Source organism: Euleptes europaea, chromosome 1, assembly GCF_029931775.1.
Source record: "Euleptes europaea isolate rEulEur1 chromosome 1, rEulEur1.hap1, whole genome shotgun sequence".
In the NCBI taxonomy this organism is placed as follows: Eukaryota; Metazoa; Chordata; class Lepidosauria; order Squamata; family Sphaerodactylidae; genus Euleptes; species Euleptes europaea.
Genome location: NC_079312.1, coordinates 51,716,397 through 51,737,004, shown reverse-complemented (window position 1 = coordinate 51,737,004; position 20,608 = coordinate 51,716,397). Strand labels below are relative to the sequence as shown.

The 20,608-nt window shown below is 41.6% G+C and overlaps 1 protein-coding gene across 3 annotated transcripts in view; it reads left to right on the top strand.

The window, feature by feature from the left end:
* Positions 1–20,608, top strand: part of SRGAP3 (SLIT-ROBO Rho GTPase activating protein 3) — a 255,426-nt gene that overhangs the window by 217,848 nt on the left and 16,970 nt on the right. For 2 of the 3 annotated variants that reach the window (XM_056852674.1, XM_056852690.1), the window contains exons 12-18: positions 3,314–3,416; positions 7,743–7,803; positions 9,214–9,291; positions 10,086–10,220; positions 14,662–14,767; positions 14,957–15,184; positions 17,812–17,891. In XM_056852674.1, coding sequence (XP_056708652.1) covers positions 3,314–3,416; positions 7,743–7,803; positions 9,214–9,291; positions 10,086–10,220; positions 14,662–14,767; positions 14,957–15,184; positions 17,812–17,891 — 791 coding nt within the window. Of the gene's footprint in view, positions 1–3,313; positions 3,417–7,035; positions 7,067–7,742; positions 7,804–9,213; positions 9,292–10,085; positions 10,221–14,661; positions 14,768–14,956; positions 15,185–17,811; positions 17,892–20,608 lie in introns of all 3 variants that reach the window. The other variant, XM_056852682.1, reaches the window with a different exon arrangement.

Genomic DNA, 20,608 nt, shown 5'->3' with positions numbered 1-20,608 from the left:
AAATCTAGGAGTTACGACTTTGAGAGTGAACTGTGAATTCTCTGTCAGAAGTTCCCTTGTGTCCTCACAGAGCTAAGGTTCCTCTCAAAGACTCCCCCATCCCAAAACTGTATCAGTTAAACCTTTTAAAATAGGTAGCACAAAGGTACCTCACAGACATCTTCCTCTTTTGGCTGCTTCCTAACCCAGTCTCTACTCTTTCATTGCCTGTTTAGTCTTTCCCAAGTCCATAAAGCCTGAGGACCTATGATCTTGGTGCAGAAGAAGCAGTACTGTGACTCCTTCTGCTTCCTGCCAGCCTCTTGGTGCCAGTGTAGCTGGAGAGGGGAATGAGATTTGGGTCCTTAAGACAACAACTGTATCCTTAAAACAATAGCGTGTGGGCCTCTTGACATGCAGGGTAACAGAGCTGCCTATTCCCCTTCCGATTGTATAGAAACATCTAAGTATCTTTTTACAGTACAGCTTCAGTGTTAAAGTGTAAAATACTAACAGAGAAACTTCTGAAAGACTGTTTTCAAATACTGTAATAGATTATTGTTGTCTCTTTCTTTACTGAATTGGAGACTCAGTACAGATCTAAGCAAAGTCACATCCTTGAAAGCCCATTGACTTCTTCTGACTGGGAAGGGTGTAACTCTGTTTAGGATTGCAGTGAAGCAGGTCAATGCTTTTCAGTGTCTATGCTCTTAGAATGGATCCCTTCCTGAGAAGAAGTATGTTATCTTATTCAGTTAGACACCTATTAAGCAGGACTCAATGCTTCTTACTGAAGTAAGTTTTCTCTTGAAGTGCTCCAATAAATTATGAAAAGGATGTGAATGTATATACAGTTTATTTTACATCATATATATGCATGTAAATTGTTCACCTAGTCATGTCATTTGCAAACCTCCCCAGCACAGCAGGGCCTAGAGAGATCTGAAAAGTTCCTAATTTATGTTAAGGATAAAATAGACTTTTTTGGGTCCTCTATGTGTTATTTTAGTGTTTAAATGTCTTTGGTGTATGCAATGGTTAGAGAAATCTCTGATTCCATGAGTTCATGTAAGAGCTGAAGTCATGAACCTTTAAAGCATATTTTCAGTCCATGCCAGGACTAAGTTCATGAAACCATAGAGAAATCTCTAAATGATTTTAGCCTATGGAAGGCCTCTGATATATGCTGAGATCAGGGAGTTTCTGTGTGTATGTGCATGCCATCTTTAGCTGTGTCAGAACTAGAAAGCAATGCAAAGCTTAAAGCCATGTGAATGTCAGAGTTCTGTGTAAGAACTGAGTGCAGAGGTTTCCCTGTCAGCTAGAGAAACCTCTGACTCATGCTCAGACAATGTTCAGAATTCTCTCTGTTAGCTAGAGAAACTTCTGATGCAGGCTCAGAGAATAAGCTCCTAGTGTCTTCAACTCTTTGAAGGGTTGAAGACACCTGTGTAAAGGGAGTTATAGGTTTTACAATCTCCATGTCTATCATGACTGGGAGGCCTATACAAGGCTAGATAGATCTTAGTGAGAACTCATTAATACTTGCTAGAATCAATGAGATCTCATTGTTTCCATATTTAAATATGTAAAGATCTAAACTCCTAGACTCCACACAAAGGTTGATGGATTCTAAGAGTCTCCATCTTATTTATAAGACGGAGAAGTCTGTAGACATTCAGTTCGGACATCCAGTCCTAGCAAGGGCTGGCTATCTTGAAAAGAATCCCCCTTTTAGGGTGTTCTCCAGTCTCACAGGAAGACTTGTAAATGTGTAAGTATTCAGAACACACAAGGGCTGAATACTTAGAGACTTTTTTAGGCAAGAAAGTCTTAACCCATATGGAAGGTCTGAGAGCCTCAATCCATGCAAGAATCAAGGTTTAAAGCCTTTACATCCCAGGTAAGGGATGGAGAGATCCATTCAGGCCAATGGGTATCAACCTGTTAGGAACTCTCCATCTTGGCTAGGAAATTCCTCCTTTTATACCTTTCAAGATCAGTATCCTTTCCTACCCTTGACAGTACTTGGTTGGATCTGATGTTGAGATTGTTCCAGTGCATCAGCACTTTTGGAACTTGGAGCAGAAGCATTGTTGATCTCACCTTGTAAGGATTACCTGTTAGGTCATTTGCTGACCTGGCCATGTACTGAACAGTCAGTTTATGGCTTTATGGTATTTCTTAAAATATAACTTTTCCCAGCATTCTCTTCGTGTTAAGAGTACAGTTAATTTGATTCTCTTCTTACCTCTGAAAGATCTTAACTTTAAAAGGACTTAAAACTTCACATAAAATCACATTGTGACATTTCATTACATCATTGCTCACAGTCAGCAAATGTTGTCTAAGTACAGAGCAAAAACCCTGCTTCTTGGTAGTGACCTTCTTTTCAGGACAAAGCTGCTAACCGAGCCTGTCTCACAGGAACATAAGACAACCTTGACAAGAAGCTGAATCATTTCCTTTGAGAGTCAGGCTTCTGAAAAACCTGTTTTCTCTTTACATATGAAGTCTATATGGATTTCAAATGGGAAAATTCTATATTCTTTCTGCTTTTGTACGCTGGGCCGTCACAGCAGCATTAGTAGCTTTGGTTCTCCTATGCTTCCAGTACAAAAAGGGCATTCCTAGTTGCCCCACAGGGTGCATCTGGGGAGTTGGGGCATTGGCAGGAAGAGCCAAGTCACTGTGTGCCTATAGCCACTCTGGAGCCTTTAGGCTCTGGTGAATATATGCTTGTCATTAGTTGGGCCTAGAGGTTTCTTGGCTGCGGGCCTAGCACAGACTGTTGTAGCAGGCTAACCAACAAACTCCTATAGCCAGAATCCACTGGGCCTGAGATGCTTTGTGGAATTCTCTCCTCAGGTTCTAGTGGGATGGATTACCCTGTAAAATTGTAATGGATTCTCTTGACCATCTATACCTTTTGGTATGCTCGCTAGCCTTGTAGCTCCTCCCAGTTCCTGGTCACACTGCAGGCCACAAACAGGTGTTGCTTTATCCCCACCTACCCCCTTTTCCCCTGTCACTTCTCAGCCTGCTTTGTACCATACAATCCCCTTTTCCTTCCAAGCAGGGAGTTGGCATTCCACCCTTAGATCCAGGTGAATCCCTGTCCTGAATTCCTTACCTCAGTAGTGCAAATGCCAGATGTTTGAGAAAGAGATCAAATGATAATGGTCACAGAATAAGGTTAGAGCCACTGCATTAGGGGGCCTCCTCTTCCCTCCCACCTCCCTGCAATGTTTTTATTTGCATTCTTTTGAGATTTTGGCCGAACATTGTATTCATATTGATGTTTTGTTGATTTCTTTTGTTCCATTTTTCTTAGGCCCCCCTGTCTTCCCCCTAAACCACAGAAAATGAGGAGACCTAGGCCTCTCTCAGTCTATAATCATAAACTCTTTAACGGCAATATGGAAACGTTCATTAAGGTACTTGCTGTCTAACAGTGAGAGTCTGTGAACACAGTGGATGTTAAGGGTAGCTTCCCCCATCCCCCTTCTAACCACTGACTTGTTTTCTTTTCTTGGACCTGGCCTTTCACGTGCACGGCACATCATACCATTAACATGGTTAGTATGCTTCCTGCCTCAGTGAAGATTGTTTTTTTTGGTGGCTGTCCATCCTTACCACAGTGGCAAGTTAATCCACACATTTGGTGTTTCCCTTGTATTCATATTGACCAGGAAGGATGAGATAATCGTAGTGACCCACGTGGAGCAGTATGGAAGCACAACACCTTTATGCCTGTTAGCATGTTAATTGCAGTCTGCCCTATCTTATTACTGCAGGCCGAACTGCTGTGGTTTTATAAGCTGTTGTTTCTGTGAACATCTTAGAGGTTAAAAGCAACATGCCTGCCTCCCATAGGAAGAGATTTGCAGTATATCAGAGTCTTAAAAAAAAAATCCTTAAAGACTGTGGTGTTATCAGACTGATATGGCTCTTTGAAGTTTTAAGAAAGGCAAAATGTATACTTTTACTCCACAGACAGTGAACTCTTGAATGCTTGCTTGTTTTGGAGGAAAGTGGGAGAGAAATGCCAGTTTGGAATGTTGTCCTCTGTTGAGGTATCTCTCCTTCCCTGAGCACAGGAATATGCACTGTTTTAAAACATCGCTCAGTCCAATTTGCCATTTTTTCTCCTCAAATGCAGGAGAGAAAAGAAACAATAGCCCATAGCTCACAGTTGGCAGGAATGAGAAGAATGCTGATTTGTGCTTAACTGTGCGGCCAGCTGAATGACAGAGTAATCATTTCCTGTTTTGTTTTGTTGCTGTTTATAAAATTAATCTAATATAGTTGTCTTGGAACAGTTCAACAAAAGGAAGTGGGGCTATTACAAGTATTTAGAAGGCTGACATACCTTCACAAACCACAAAACCCTAAAATAATTCATATGCACAAAATCTGGTACTGTCCTGAGTAGTAGCGGAGAGGTTGCATTAATCTCACTTCTACTTGGAAAAAGCTGTAACATAAAACACGTTGAGGGAATAGAGAGAGGCATTAATTGGACTGAGAAATTGGTGCCATTAGAAGAGTATCTCTAGTCAGCAGACATTCCGCCTAAGGCAAAATGTAGATATATATCTCCTTACCACAATCTATACTGCTTTAAAGAAAACAAATCTTCCTCAATTCCTAGGTCAGCATCGCATTTAAGTTTTTCAATCATTATTGTTCTAGTACAAGAGCAAATTGCTTTATGAATGGTCCCAATGGTCTTGACTCAACTGTTGTGTGACTTTTTAAAAATGCTTTCACTTGGCATGACTAATGTGCAGTATAAAGCCTTAAAGTCCACTGCATGGTCTAACCCTGAGCATGTTCTGAAGGCATATAATGGAGTTGTACAGTTACAGCTAAGCCAGTATGACTCTTTAAGCTTCCTCAGTTGGAGACTTACATAGAAACCACATTCAAGCTGCTCTGAGTGGCTTGTTTTGAATTAAAATTAGTGTGTGAATATTTAATTTAAAACAAATATATACCCTGCACTCTCCATTACAGTACTCTTGGTGGCTTGTAACAGTAGATTTAAAAACACTGTCTAGTATCAATCGATAAAACACACAAAATAGATTATAATACTGTGAATCACATAAGAAACAGAAGCTCCTTAAAGCTCCATACAGTCAACAGTAACATGAGTCAAAAGACTCCAAAGCACCAGAAATACCTAGCAATGATTAAAATAGGATTAAAAGCAGCAAAAAGGATAACACTGAGCAAAAATGGGACAAAACTTCAGATATAATACAATCGTATACAGGGGCAACTAATAAAAATTGACCCTATCCCCAAAAATCTATGCTAAGATTGTTCTCTGAGACTAGGGGACAGATCTGCAACAGCAGTGAAGTCTGTTGCAGCAAATATGAGCCATTTTATCAATGCAGTGGTTTATAAAAAGGTAACCCTAGATTGTTGTCAGTCCAGATTTACATCATCAGGGCCAAATGCAATAAACCCTTGCCACCTGGAATGATTCCACTGGATAACTGCATAGACACAATGGTGTTGGTGGTGTTTGCTGCCATCACTGCCATGAAATAGGCACAACAATATGCCCGAGGCTGAGTTTTGGTCATATTTACTGAAAGACTTCCTCCACTTGCTCAGTAGACTAAGGGGCTGCATTGACTTGATGGGAGAGCAAAGGATAACTCAGAGTAATAATGTCAACTGGCCAGCTCTTCAGCCAGTGAATTGACACGGCACCAGGCACGTTCATCAAGAACTCACCAAGGGGTATCGTCTTAATCACCCTATCAGTCTAAACCTTACCAGCTAAAGATCTGTGTGTGACAAAAGGATTGTTGAAGCCTCCCAATCCAAACCATCTTCCATTTTGTCAGCAAAAGATACCAAATTGAGAGTAGTTGTCATGGAGTCCAGAGTCCTGAGATGTATGAGTTAAAAATACGTGAAACATAATACATTTCCAATCCCTGCCATTGATGCTTGAACCTCGTAACCATCTTAGGCCGCATCGCCTTGATGCTGGGCCAGCAGAAGAGCAAGTATCCTGCTTTTCCTTCCAGTTAGGGCCTTCATGGTGGTGAACAGTCAAAGACATTAAAATCAACTTTAAGCAATACATATATGTAAGATAGCTATTGAAGCAAACAGGAAGGAGGGTCAATAAGAGAATGCCAAATGAAACAAAAAAAATCTTCATCTGCTGGTGGAAGACAATTATAGAGGGGGACAGACAAATCCCCTTGGGGAGGGAATGCTACAATTTTGATGCTACAGCCAAGAAGGTTTTTTCTTCCATTGCCTCATGATGGGGGGCATCCAAAGCAACACCCTAAAGAGGGCATAAAGTCCTTTGCAATAAGCAATTTCCAAGCGGAAAGTGGTAATAGTGAATTTTAAATCAGTAGACCTTCTATGTCAGATCACAACCCAGCCTGTTGTGGTTTTAGCTATACTCTCCTAGAAGCATTGGGTATTTCAGCATTAGGTATATAAGGAAATCTTCTCCAGTTAAGCTCAACTTCTATGATCATTTCAGAGGAACATCACCATGAAATGATATATCCCTCTATTCTCCTGTGGCTGTGTGGCCATCAACAAACTGATGTTGAACTATATCCTGAAGCTTGTTCGTTTATTCAGTTGTGGGAGCACGGGCTTGAGAAATGGAAGACTGAAAGGGAAACACCACCTTCTAAATTAACTCTCAGAAATATCTAGGCCATGAAGGGTTTTGTCCATAGCATGAAAGCTGAACCTTCCCCTTTTACCGACAGGGCCACAAGAGAGAGTTACTTGTTTTTTTCTGAAGGGGCGGTCCACTGTGAAAGAACTGGGTGGAGTGGATGGACAGTGTCTGACAGGAAGTTTCCTGAAGTCTGTCACTGAGGCCGAGAGGCTGCATACTAAACAGTTACATGGGGTGTTGGAGCTTTATCTTGATCCTTCTAAGCTGCCATTGCATTTAAGCTTTCATAGCCTCTGGAAGATGTGCTTACTTTAACAGATCTTATTCTTGCTTAACCTTTTCTTTTTCCCTGCTTTGCTGCTTTATTTGCTTATCAGAGGAAGAAGGAATGCTCGAACAAGGAACCAGGTATTTACTAGAGGGACTCTTATCCGGGAGAAATATGTGTGTGTGTATACATATATATATAATATATGCATAAACTAAATTGAAAGGCTGCTTTTAAAAAAATTCTGTGTTGAAAATATGCCCCAGTGTACTTCAAAACTCTCTCCAATGAGTTCTCATAATGTTGGTTTAGGAAGAATTTTAGAAAGCCCAAAATCCTGAAAAGATGACCCTCCCTTCTTCCTCTAGTTAGAAAATGAGCATTTAAAAATACTTGCCTCTCGGTTCTGGGACAACCATTCTTTTATTGAGATTGTGAAAATGTTATGTGGTGTCCCCTAACAATAGTGTCATTTATTGGGGGGAAAAGGCCTGACTAGCTACAGCTCTGTGAAGTGGTAATTGTGATCCAGCTGAATTTAGCCAATTTTTTGCCTTAGATTTTAAAATCAAGTTGATGCTGAGAAACCAGCTTCTTGTTGGTATTGCCAAAGGATTATATTGCAGAGGTCTGTGAAGAACTGAAAACATAATCAACCATTATCTTAATTTCTTGCTTTCTCTCTGACTAACCTAACAATGCTCATTTGTTGAGTTGGAGCTTTTTGTGCGGTTTTTGTTTCTTTACATTAAACCATTGACTCGGCCAAACTAGTGCTCTCAATTTACTTCTAAAAAATCTGATTTCTTTTAAAAGGATTCAGGACAGGCTATCCCACTTGTGGTTGAAAGTTGCATTCGCTACATCAATTTATATGGTAAGTTGATTTGATCTCTGCTGGTTTCAGCGTTCTAGTACAAGGAGTTCTCCCGAGTAACTCAATGAATACACCAGCTGCCTTGACTAATTATAAGAGGCTGGATGTTAATGATAGTTATTTAATCTCTAATTGGTTTTGTATCAAAAGGAATGAGTGATAAATATTTGGTTTATGTATGTGCTTGCTGGCCAAATTGTGTGGGTTTGCAATCCAAACACTTCTGAATGAAGTTAATTAGAACATTTCCCTCTACCGCAGCAGACTTTAGACCATGGTGATGATCAGGAACCAGTGTTTCTTCTTGGGCTGAAGTAAATTATGTAAGGGCCAAAGGTCATAATCAATCCAAACATTTCCATTACAATTTTTCCCCTTGGCTGGGGGGCATCTTCAAATAATACCACTGTATGTAGAAATTTTGATGTGTTGGCACATGATTGGTCAGTCGACCGTATTAATAAATTTGAATTTGAATACCACTGTATGGCTGTGTAGGATGGAGGAATTAATATGGCTTTATCTTGCCTCCCCCTCTCGTGAAATTGGAAATTGAGGTCAGTCTTGGTTTTAATTTTTCCCTCCCATGTTTTCAGTCTTAGGCATTAAGAAAGAGCTGGACTGCTTTTACCTTGGGAAGAGCTCAGATAGTTGAATTGTGGAATTCCCTGCCCCAGGATGTGGTGATGGCTGCCAACTTGGAAGGCTTTAAGAGGGGAGTGGACATGTTCATGGAGGACAGGGCTATTCAGGCTACTAGGGCTACTAGTAAAAATGGATACTAGTCATGATGCATACCTATTCTCTCCAGGATCAAAGGAGCACGCCTATTTTATTAGGTGCTTTGGAACACAGGCAGGATAATGCTGCGGCAGTCGCCTTGTTTGTGGGCTTCATAGAGGCACCTAGTTGGCCACTGTGTGAACAGACTGCTGGACTTGATGGACCTTAGTCTGATCCAGCATGGCCTTTCTCATGTTCTTATTGCTGGGACGGTTAGTAGTTGGAGGTGCAATTTGGTGTTCTAGGTTTGGGCAAGGGAAAAAGCCTGCTGTGGTTGCTTCAGTTTGCCAGGATGAACAGTGCAATAGTGAACTGAATTTTTGACAGGCATCAGATTTGCCCTAGCATGCTTTGTATCTGACAACTTAATACTGTCTTAATATCAGCTTACATATATAAGAGAACAGATAATTTATCATAATACATGATAACAGGTAGAGGGCAGCAAAATTATATACCGGTAGAAGTGATTATTTTAGGTTTGGCATGGTAGATTTATTTTTGAAGTCTGGATGGGTTTTTTTAAACCAATGATATAAATAAGAGGTATCTGCAATTCTAAATATAAAGGTTATATTCAAAAGAACTTGAATAAGCCCTTTCTTTTTACCGCTTGGCTCATTCTAGGTCTACAGCAACAGGGTATTTTTAGAGTTCCTGGATCTCAGGTTGAAGTCAATGATATCAAGAACTCATTTGAGAGAGGTATGAACTAGCCCATGATTCTTGGCAATGCTGCTTAAAATAATGTGTAAAATCTGGTAAATAAACATTCATGTAATTGTTTTTAGCATTTTAGTACTGAGGGACATCAGCAGAGTAATGTATTCAGACTACAATGTGGGAACAGACTGGTGTACTGTCATTTCTCTGAACCTGTTTTCAATGCAGAATTCTTCCTAGGGATATGTGAGAGGGCCAGCGGTCTTAAACATGCACATAATGAGTTTCCTCAGCAATAAGCTTGTGTCTTGTTTTGGTCCCATCCCAATCTGATTCTGTTCAGGGAAAGAAAAAGTAATGATTATGTCATAAATATTAAATATGAATAAATGGTGACATAATTCATATGTGGAATGACCATACTTAACATGTACCAAAGTCAGTGTGATAGGCCTTGGTCATCTGAATAGATGTGATACACTATTGTATGATACTTATATGTATTACAATGTAAGCAGATTTATGTGAATTGTTATTCAAATGAAAACGCTGGAATAAATATGAAATGGCAGTGGTGACACACATTCAGTGATTTAAAATTCTCACTGTGGCAGGTACTCAAAATCCTTGTGTTTATAGTTATTTTTGTGTAATACAGCCCAGCATGGTGCTATTTAAAATAATGTTCTGTGTAAGTATGTGGCTGAAAAGAAATGACTGTACTGCTGTAATATAGGCTGCTATTCTGGTCATTTCAGGCTTAATTTCTTATAAGAGTTTCTTGTCTAATCTTGAAGTAGAATCTAACGGTATAAGCAAATCTTTTATCATTTCAGGTGAAGACCCCCTTGCTGATGATCAAAATGAACGTGACATTAATTCTGTTGCTGGGGTGTTAAAGCTATATTTCCGGGGTTTGGAAAATCCACTCTTTCCTAAGGAAAGATTTCAAGACTTGATTTCTACTATAAGTAAGTCCCATCAGTGATAAACCAGGCCTTTGAACTGTGCACTTCAGGTCTTTTTAAATTCCAGTACCTGGGGCTCTTGTGTGAAAAAAGCAGTTGATCCTGAACAGAAGTGGATAATTCTCCACTCTCTTTTTCATGAGAATCTGAAGTTTTAGCAAAAAGTTGGTGCCGCTTCTGTTGCAGCCCCAAAGTCCAGTACCCCAATTCAGTATGGTAACTATACTCCATATGAGCATAAGAAGCTGCATTATACTGAGCCAGATTTGAATATAGTAATTGTTTTGTATTGCATAGCCATCGTGCTGCCTTTTTCTTGCCGGAGCATTGAGCTTGGTATTGTCTGTTTGAACTGGAAGCACCTCCAGGGTCCTCCCCAGCATCTGCTAACTTGATTCCTTTTTAATTAGAGTTGCCAGGGATTGAATTCTATGTGCAAAAAAACAACGTGCTCTACCACTGAGCCAAATGAATGTCTGTCTTTTGTTACAGCGGTTTCAGAGGGTAGACATGATGGTCTGCAGTGGAGCTGTTAGATTTGAGTCCAGTAGCACCTTAGAGACTTAACAAGAGTTTCAGAGTGCAAGCTTTCATGAGTCAAAGCTCCCTTCGTCAGACACAGTAAAGCTTTGACTCTTGAAAGCTTACACCCTGAAACTCTTGTTGGTGTCTAAGGTGCTGCTGGACTCCAATCTAACTGTTCTCACTGTCGAAATGTTTGTTCTTATTTGCTAATTATGTAGATTCCCTGCATCTCCCCTGGGTCTATCATAAGGCTGTTTCCTGTAATGTGCAAGAGCAAGCATACATTTGCCACTTGTAGCTTGTGCAGAAGACGTTTCTGAAAATACTGATAGACTCGGTGATTCATGCCTTTGCAAACTGCAGGCGTGAAAGCCTGTGAAAAAATTAGGAGAAAAAGGACACCCCCACCATTTTTCTGATGTAAAATCTGGGAAATTTGGGGAGCAGTAAAAAGCACTTCTATGAAGTAGTTACTCTTTTGGAATGACTAAAATTATTTTAAAGACAAGGTTAACATACTCAAAACATGTAACATGAAAATTCTTAGGTAAAACAATTAGTTTTTCTAGTGTTATAAAGTTTAACTTGATAACCCAATATCCTTCTGGTCCTACTTTGACCATCTGAGATTGTTTCTGTCCAAAATAATACAATTCGTTACAGCATTTTTCTAATACCCTCCCCCACCACATTGCAGATGTCAAAAATAAGACGTGTATGTGCGAAGGTAGCATAAAATGAGGCTGTTTATGGTGCTTTCTCAAGTATAGCTACAGTTTTGCTTGCAGAAAACCAAGGCATATGTACTTTTATTAAATTCCGTGAGTTTTTATTTAGAACATTTCTATTTGTAGGATAATTAAGTTATAAATTATATATTTTATGTTAAAGCAGTAAAGTAGATTTAGGTTTTATAGGAAATTAAGTAGTGCATAACTGCATATATTTCAATTTTCCATTCAAAATCTGTGTTTTTCTATGGATTTAAAATTTCCAGAATTTTTGCATGTCGACACTAGTTGCATGAGTACATTATATTTTTCCAGATCCAGGTTGTGTTTTTAGTTTGTAAAGCACCCACTGCCTTGTTTGAACATTTTGAATACTCTGAAACACATCCTGAAACAAAATTCTGTCCTAGTCCCTCACAACTCTGGACCTAAACACGTTTAAAGAACTAGAAGAGCAACAAAGGATGCAGTGTGCAGGGTTTTTACATTCTCTGAGGCTCCTGCATTTTCACCTGACTCCCAAGTTAGTGTTCTTGAGAGCATAGTAATAAACCAGCAGAGCGGTTCTGATGCTTTAAATTAGGCGTGTGCATAAGTATATCACTAAAGAGAGTCTGAAGGCTGATTGATGTCCTGGTGGAAACAAGCGATTCTGTTACAGCAAGATGTGAACTTGCTTGGCACAGCACATACCAGTGATATGCCATATTATGCCTCTGCCTTGTTGTACCATTTGCATCACTTGTTTGGCAGTGTGCTGAGCACAAATGCAATCCCACACAAATGTAGGTATATAGGATGCCAGATTTTGCACATATGTGTACTGCTCAATGATGCACCCAAAGGTCAGAGCTTTGGAAGCTATATCCAGACATCTTGAATTGGGGTGAGCTTTTCTTTGTCTCTATCTCTTGCTTCTATTTGCATTCTACTTTTCTTCTAGGGTGTACAAATTGGAGTTGGTACTTCCTTGTTTTATATTCTTTTTAGTGTAAAAACAAATGCTGTATTATACCTATTATGGCTTAAATAACAAGGCAAATCATTTCTTTTTGGGTGCCACTCACACCCAAGCTGCTGCCCTTCCCTTATTAAAAGAAAAAAAAAAGGCCAGAGCCAAAGCATGCAGATATTTGTACAACTAAGAAGGAAGAAAGGCTGAACAGAGTTCAATCTAAGACTTGATTTGCCTTGGCTCATGCTAACAGATACTGAGTGACTTTTTCTTTGGGCAGCTGATAGCCCTGCTCAAGTTGCGGGACATTTGCATGCCCTGCAAGTATGCATCTCCACAGAATTCAGTATTTATTATGTGATCTTTCATATCAAGAAGGAGGCTGGCTGGCTCAATTGAAGATGGTAGAATTTGCATGGAATGCTTTCTCACATGGACAGTGACAACAAATGAATAAAAATGCAGGCAAATTTATATTGACGGGCTGATGCTCCGTGGCAGGGCACATGCTTCTCATGTAGAAGATCCCGCCCTTAGTCCTGGCAGCTCTTGTTAAAAGGATCTCGGGTGGCAGGGAAGGTCCTTACAATACCTCAGACCCTGGAAGGTTGCTGCAACTCAGAATAGAACATCTTTGTTTTATTCTGGAGTGTCCATTCTGTAGAAAAACTATAATTACATCCAAGTCTTCCAGCTATTTTTTAAAGGAAACCAGCATATTAATTTTATAATATGCTGTTTACTGTTACTTTGGCAACCATCATGTATGAAAAACAGCACAAAAAAGTGAGTGAGTTTGTGTATGCGTATGAATATATGTGTGTGTGTGTGTGTGTGTGTGTGTGTGTATACACACACACACACACACACAAAATTGCAGTTTTGCTTTTTATTGCTTAATTGTGTATTAATGTACATAAATTCCTTTTATTAATGACTGATAATGCTTCTGGAGCCCTAATTGCTGAACTGTTTTAAAATCCTACCCTAAGTCAAAATGCCTAGTAAACGTCGGGATGTGACATCACCCCATGGGTCAGGAATGACCCGGTGCTTGCACAGGGGACCTTTAAGTCAAAATGTATATACCCTAGAGTTCCTTGTCAGATACCAGTCTAGCTTACAATGCTGAAGACGCTCCCAAAAGGGGTTCTGCTGTTTCTCTAGTAGGTTTGTGTTGTAGTAGAGCTGCTTTTCTTCATCATGTCTGAAAATGAGCAGTCGCCATTAAAGTTAATTGGACTTTCTGTTAAATACGCTTTTGAGGGGTTGCAGCCAAATTGGGAAGATTTGTTTTCCAAATGTTCTTTCCTCCAACCTTACCATATCCCCATAAAATAGGATAAATGTATACCAAACCTCAGGCTTCTTTACATGGGCAGAACACCACCACAGAAATGTTAATGTATTCCTCCCTGCGGGTTGGATCCATTGCGTAGAAGGTCCACACAAGAATCTGTGATCTTGGTTTTGTCTGCCCCATAGCAGCCATTTCTGATCCTCTGAAAGTTTATTTCTGGGGTTACAGGACCTGTATGGCGCAATACCCATGTGAGTCAGGAAGCTGCAGTGTGTGTGTGTGTGTGTGTGAGAGAGAGAGAGAGATTGCTCCCTTTTGCCTCTTGCATAAGCAGACCTCTGCTGACAGCGCTCCCCTCCTCAGTGCATAGGGTTGCCAGCCTCCAAGTAGTAGCTGGAGATCTCCTGCTATCCAGCCAATAGAGATCAGTTAACCTGGAGGAAATGGCCGCTTTGGCAATTGGACTCTATGGCATTGAAGTCCCACCCCTCCCCAAACCCCGTCCTCCTCAGGCTCCGCCCCACAAACCTCCCGCTGGCGGCAAAGAGGGACCTGGCAACTCTATCAGTGCAGCCTTCAGACCTGTGTGGCTGTTACTCTGCATGGGTCCCATGACCTGGAAATAAAGTTTTCTAAGAGTAAGAAATGGCTTCTGGGGGGAGGAGAGAGCTGGGAAGACCAGCAGCCATTACTGCTTTCTATCAACAGATTACTGGATCTGGCCCAGTAAGTTTAACCTGAAGTGCAGAAAGAAGAGCCTGTCCCCGCTGAGGGCAAAGGATAGAAGATATAGGACTGTACCAGTGGCTGATTCTTACAGTTCTTTTGGATTTGTAAGGAACATACCACCGACAAATGCCTGAGAACTGGCCGGTTAATTGTCTGGGTCAGATTTTGAACCTTAATGGGCTACTGTAAATTCTTATATTACAGAAATTGAAAATCTTGCAGACAGAGTGCATCAGATCCAGCAAATCATTATTACCTTGCCACGGGCCGTCATCATTGTCATGAGATATCTCTTTGCTTTCCTCAACCAGTGAGTCGAGTCACTTGCTTCTTATTTTTGACCGAGTTGAAAATTCCCTTCCCTGCTCAGTGCTCTCTCTTGTTCATATCTGGTGCTTGGGCAGAGGGGGTGCGTGTGTATCTTGACTGCCTGCGGAGGCCTGTTTGTGTTAACAGTGGATAATTTGGTGGCGTAGCTGTGGGTTGCTTGTCTTTGCAGCTTGTCGCAGTACAGTGATGAAAATATGATGGATCCCTACAACCTGGCCATCTGCTTTGGACCGACTTTAATGCACATTCCAGATGGACAGGATCCAGTCTCCTGCCAGGCTCACGTCAATGAGGTCATCAAAACAATTATAATCAATCACGAAGGCATCTTCCCCAGCCTCAGGGAGCTAGAAGGACCTGTCTATGAGAAATGCATGACTGGTGGGGAAGAGTACTGGTAAGGAACATGGAAACCTGTGCCTTTTAACATCTTGATGGTTTAGGGATTTAAAAAAAAATTAAACAAGAGATGCTCCACTTCAGGTATTAATAGGGTTACCAGGTCCCTCTTTGCTACCGGTGGGAGGTTTTTGGGGTGGAGCCTGAGGAGGGTGGAGTTTGGGGAGGGGAGGGACTTCAATGCCATAGAGTCCAATTGCCAAAGCGGCCATTTTCTCCAGGGGAACTGATTTCTATTGTCTGGAGATCAGTTGTAATAGCAGGAGATCTCCAGCTACTACCTGGAGGTTTTGATAAAGAATATTGCAGCCACTGTGGCTAAACCCCTATTTCCTTGGGCCAGTCACAGTTCTCTCAGAACTCTCTCAGCCCACACAGAGGCAGGCAATGGCATACCACCTCCAAAGGTCTCTCACCTTGAAAACCCTATGGGGTCGCCATAAATCAGCTGTGACTTGATGGCTCTTTCCATCACCACAATGCAAACTGAACAACTTTTGTAAGATCAACATATTTTGTACAATTCAGAGTGCGTAGTTTGCAGTTTGTGTTGATTTTTTTAAAGGCATGAAGCAAATTTTACTCACCCCCAAAATACAACATATCAACAGATGCTTATTTTCCCCATGCAGGTGATAAGAGAAATAGTTTGTTAGAATGAGTGACTGTAGGAGAATGTTTCACTTTGTTAGACTGATTATGTTTTACTTGTGTGGAGTCCCACAACACAATTTTTCACACATTCCTCCCAGGAATGTTAACCCTAGGTATGAAGAGGGAGAGCATAGCCTGCTGGTGTTGTTTGATTGTTTGACTCTTTGTTCATGAGTCAATCCCGCTATTGGATACAAACCTGAGGTCAGTGTAGCTGCATTAGAAGAAAATGATCTTTTTCATGATCATTTCAGCAGTTTCATTAAAACGTCATTCAGAGTTCGAGGAAACAGCAGTAGTAATGAAATTAAGTATCATGTAACACAAGAGCCCTGTGGCGCAGAGTGGTAAGCTGCAGTACTACAGTCCAAGCTCTGCTCACGACCTGAGTTCGATCCCGACGGAAGTCGGTTTCAGGTAGCTGGCTCAAGGTTGACTCAGCCTTCCATCCTTCCGAGGCCGGTAAAACGAGTACCCAGCTTGCTGGGGGTAAAGGGAAAATGACTGGGGAAGGCAGTGGCAAACCACCCCGTAAACAAAGTCTGCCTAGGAAACGTTGGGATGTGACATCCCCCCATGGGTCAGGAATGACCCGGTGCTTGCACAGGGGACTTTTACCTTTTTTTAACACAAGAGCAAGCAAATAAAGATTTGACAGCAGTCACTGTTTAGTTTTACACACCAACAGCTGCTGCATATTTGTATTGCCACTGCCATGTATAAATGTTTCCGGAAACCCTCTATTGAGTGGGTGGGCATAACAATTGAATTGGCTGTAGACTTTTGGCGAGGAGGAAAAAATATTTGGCCCAAAGTGTAATAAGAGCAGAGTGGTCCACTGGTAGTAGTCATAGGGCACCCGGACTCCTTTTCCTTTCCCTGTGAGTGGGGAGGAGTCGGCACATGGTGGCAGTTGTAACTTTTTTGTCTGGCTCTTTTCGTTCTTCCTGCTGGCTTTGTAAAAAGACTGGTAGGAAGGAAAGGACTAGGCATGGCTAGTGGCACTGGAGCAGAATATTATGGACAATGGTGACAGCTTGTCTGGTGTTTCTCCTGCCCCCCAGACAAGCAGCTGATTTTTCAAGTGGACTCTCTGGGGGCACTGAAGCCCAGGAACAAAACCGATGGGTATCTCTTTAAAATGGGCTGAATAAAATACACCATCCCGAAGATGTTTCCACCAAACTCCAAAGTGTAACCAATAGACAGGCCATACTGATTCATAAGTCAAATAGCAAACCAGTGAACAGGAAATAGTTGAACATTTTCATGATTATAAACTCATATTTCAGCCCAAGTTTTTTGCTTCTTTTTGGCAAAATCTACTGTGAAATTAATACACTAGATCTGGAAAATGTGTCTGCATTGTTTACTTATAGAGAAGAACATTGTTCTTTTCAGTTATACGGTACAGGGGGAAGTAATCATGAACAAGTCCCAAACAACATGTTTAGGTTGGGGTGGGAGGTTGATTTGGCTGTTTAAATTTTCAAAGCAGCTTTGGATGAAAATCTAGCCGTTATAAAGAACTTTCTGATGAGCTTACATAAAAATGAGAAGAGATTAAGACTTTGAAATGTTCGGAACTAATCTTGGGTTTTCTTCCTAATAGTGTAACAAAATGGGTGTCAATTTTTTGCAGCTGGCATGTGTAAACAGTAAACAGAACATTTATTGGCATTTACAGTAACAGAACAAACAGGGCAAAAGCAGCTAGAGCTGGCATGTGTAGAAAGTTGGGTTTGTGTAGCTGTCTGATCACTTTGAACAGGCTGAGTTTTCAGTTTGAGGTTTAAGTTGGTAAAACTGTGGGTTTTATATGGGTAATATAGAGGCCTGCAGGGCTGAAGGCAAATTCAGAAAAGCTCCACGTTACCTATGCATTCTGAGTAGCACTGAATTGGCATCTTGCCTCTTGCTCTCCTCCCTTTTAATATTCATATATTTTTGTTTGCCACACTTTTGTTCCAGTGACAGCCCACACAGTGAGCCAGGCGCCATTGACGAAGCAGACCATGACAACGGCACGGAACCGCACACCAGCGATGATGGTGAGTGAGGAAACAAGCAGCGTAAAATTGAGCCTAAGAAAAGCTACTGAGATTTGCGTGGAAAACATCAACACGCATTTTGTTCCTAATCAAATCACCCTGGACTAACATATGGTTATTCTGCAGGGGAATATGTCTCTATGTGTTTGACAGCGCAAGAAAGGTACTGATAAAGCACCTTGATAGACATGAAATCAAAGTAGGCCAAGTGGAAGCATATCAGGTTACCTGCTTTATTTGCAATTTCATGCTAGGGCATTATGTGAAGTGTCTCTATGTCCGGTTAACAAAGCTATCCTTTCCTTTTTCTGTTTGGCATAGAAGTAATTGTTAGGAAAAGGTAAATGTGCTGTTGGAATAGCACAGCCTTATCTGTAGATATGGTGCAATTAAATACTAAGTTACATCATAGGACATTAGGAAAGGAAACTGAATCCCAACCCCAATTTCTACCATTTGGCCAAACTGTCAAAGTGATGGATTGGTCACTGATTTCCCCTTTGGCTTTGCTAACCTCCTTTTATCCATACTTTTACCATGATTGGACAAGAGCATGCTTGAAGGAAAACTTTGAGCCTGCTCCTGTAAATTTGGATTGGCTTAAAAAAAGAACTCCCTAGCTATTGGAAAATCTGTAAATATGTTAGCCTGAATTGAAGTTTCATGTCATAACTGGTGGCAAGACTTAAATCCAGACTCCCATGCTTAGTCTTGGGTCCATTCCCAGGAAGAGGAATGTAGAGGCACTATGTAAGTATAGGATTAGCTAGCAAAATACATTTTCATATTTCTTTCTAGTATTCTGCCTAAAACTAGCTATCTACTGATTGTTCCCAAGTATCAGTGCTTCCCAGGTTTTATGTTTAGTTATTAAAGGCTTCTCCCCTTAGGATGTTTGTATGTTTTCTGAAAGCTACTTGGAAAATCCCTACTCACAGTGCTAAGACCTCTGGGTTATTCTGAACAGCTTCATCTGTGCTGAAAAGGACTGCTCTGACAGATACAGAGAGGGATGGGGGGGGGAGCAGCCCACACAATTCTGTTTCTCTCTGTCATACAACACACGCACACATCGATTTTCTAACTCGCAAAAGCGGTCAGGTTCAGGAGAATCCCTTTTGCTTGCGGCAGCTCATACCAAGAATAGATTTTAAAAAGGTGGGAGGAGAGTTACGTTGTTCCCAGCAGGGTTGGAAAGTTTGAAACATAAGACTGATGGCTGGTGGATGCTGAGAGAGACGGAGGGTTTGTAACAATGACATCCCTGGACTGTTGTCTGTTTACTGTTTTTCCAGTAAAGGGCAGTAGCCCTCCCCACAGCTGCAGCACTCGGTCCAGCCATGGCTTGCCGTGTGGCAAGCAGCAGCCCCAGGAGACATCCCTGCCTGGGGAGAAAAACGAAGGTGCTGCACTCAGCAGGCCTGACTCAGCCTTTCTCCATTCAGTGCAGGCAACGCCTGCGCAAGCAGGAGTCCTGGGCTGCTGCCATCGTGTTAAGACACCTGGCCTGCCTGCCTCCACCTTCTGCCACCCAGTTCAGGCAGCACCTGGGCTGGCAAGTGTAACAAGGTTCTGGCAGAGAAGAGGGTGCTTGGTGGAGGCGGCTGCTAGTGCCGCCGTCCTGCCAGTGCAGCGAGTGAACACATGAACACATGAAGCTGCCTTATACTGAAACAGACCCTTGGTCCCTCTAAGTCAGTACTGTCTACTTAGACCTGCAGCGGCTCTCCATGGTCTTAGGCAGAGGTCTTTCATATCACCTACTTGCCTCGTCCCTTTAACTGGAAATGCTGGGGATTGAACCTAGGACCTTCTGCATGCCAAGCAGAAGCTCTATCACTGAGCTACGTCCCTTCCCCAAAAGATCTTTCATGTCACCTGATTCTTTTAATTGGAGATGCTGAGGATTGAACCTGGGACCTTCTGCACGCCAAGCAGATGCTCTACCACTGAGCCACGGCCCCTCCCCTTGCAGGGCAAAATGGATTTCATTAACTCTCTGGGTACTGAATGAACCTCACTGGAGCCCAGACGTCTACCATTAGCAGCTTTTCAGCATGTTGACCAATGACCAGTGTTTTACTCGTAAAGACCCCCAAACCAAGACAGGGAAGCTTCTTAGTCTCTTACCTCTAGAGTAGATGGGAAGTGGGAGGAGAGGGGCAGGAACAAGGAGGCACAGTGAAAAGGGTAGGAAAGACAGGTTTAACAGGGATATTATGTTCACTGTATGATCCCTGATCAATCACATGGGCACCCACCCAATCTGTGAAGAACAGAGAGGAGAAACCAGAAAGGTGGGGATGGGGGTGGGGTGGGTGTCACTGAATAAAAATGGTCCCATAAAGCATTTTGACATTTTCCTTCTGTCCCCAACGTAGCCTACAAATTAAAATGGGATAATATTTGGCACAGCCCTGTTTGTTTATGTAAATATTTATACCTCACCTTTCCTTGTGGTTCAAGGAGGTTTACAATCATAATTAAAAAATATTTCCAGTTTAAAACCAAAATAAATCAACCAACTCCAAATATCTTTCTCTCCTTTATTTAAAAGATGCCCCCTTAAACCCACTCAAACGTCCTGGCAAACAAGGAGGCCTTACAGTGCCCCCTGAAGATCTCCAAGGAGGGGCCCCTCACCTCTTCAGAGAGCCCATTCCACAGAGTAGGAACCACGATGGCAAAAGGCCTTGGGCTCTGGTCAGCCAGCTGGC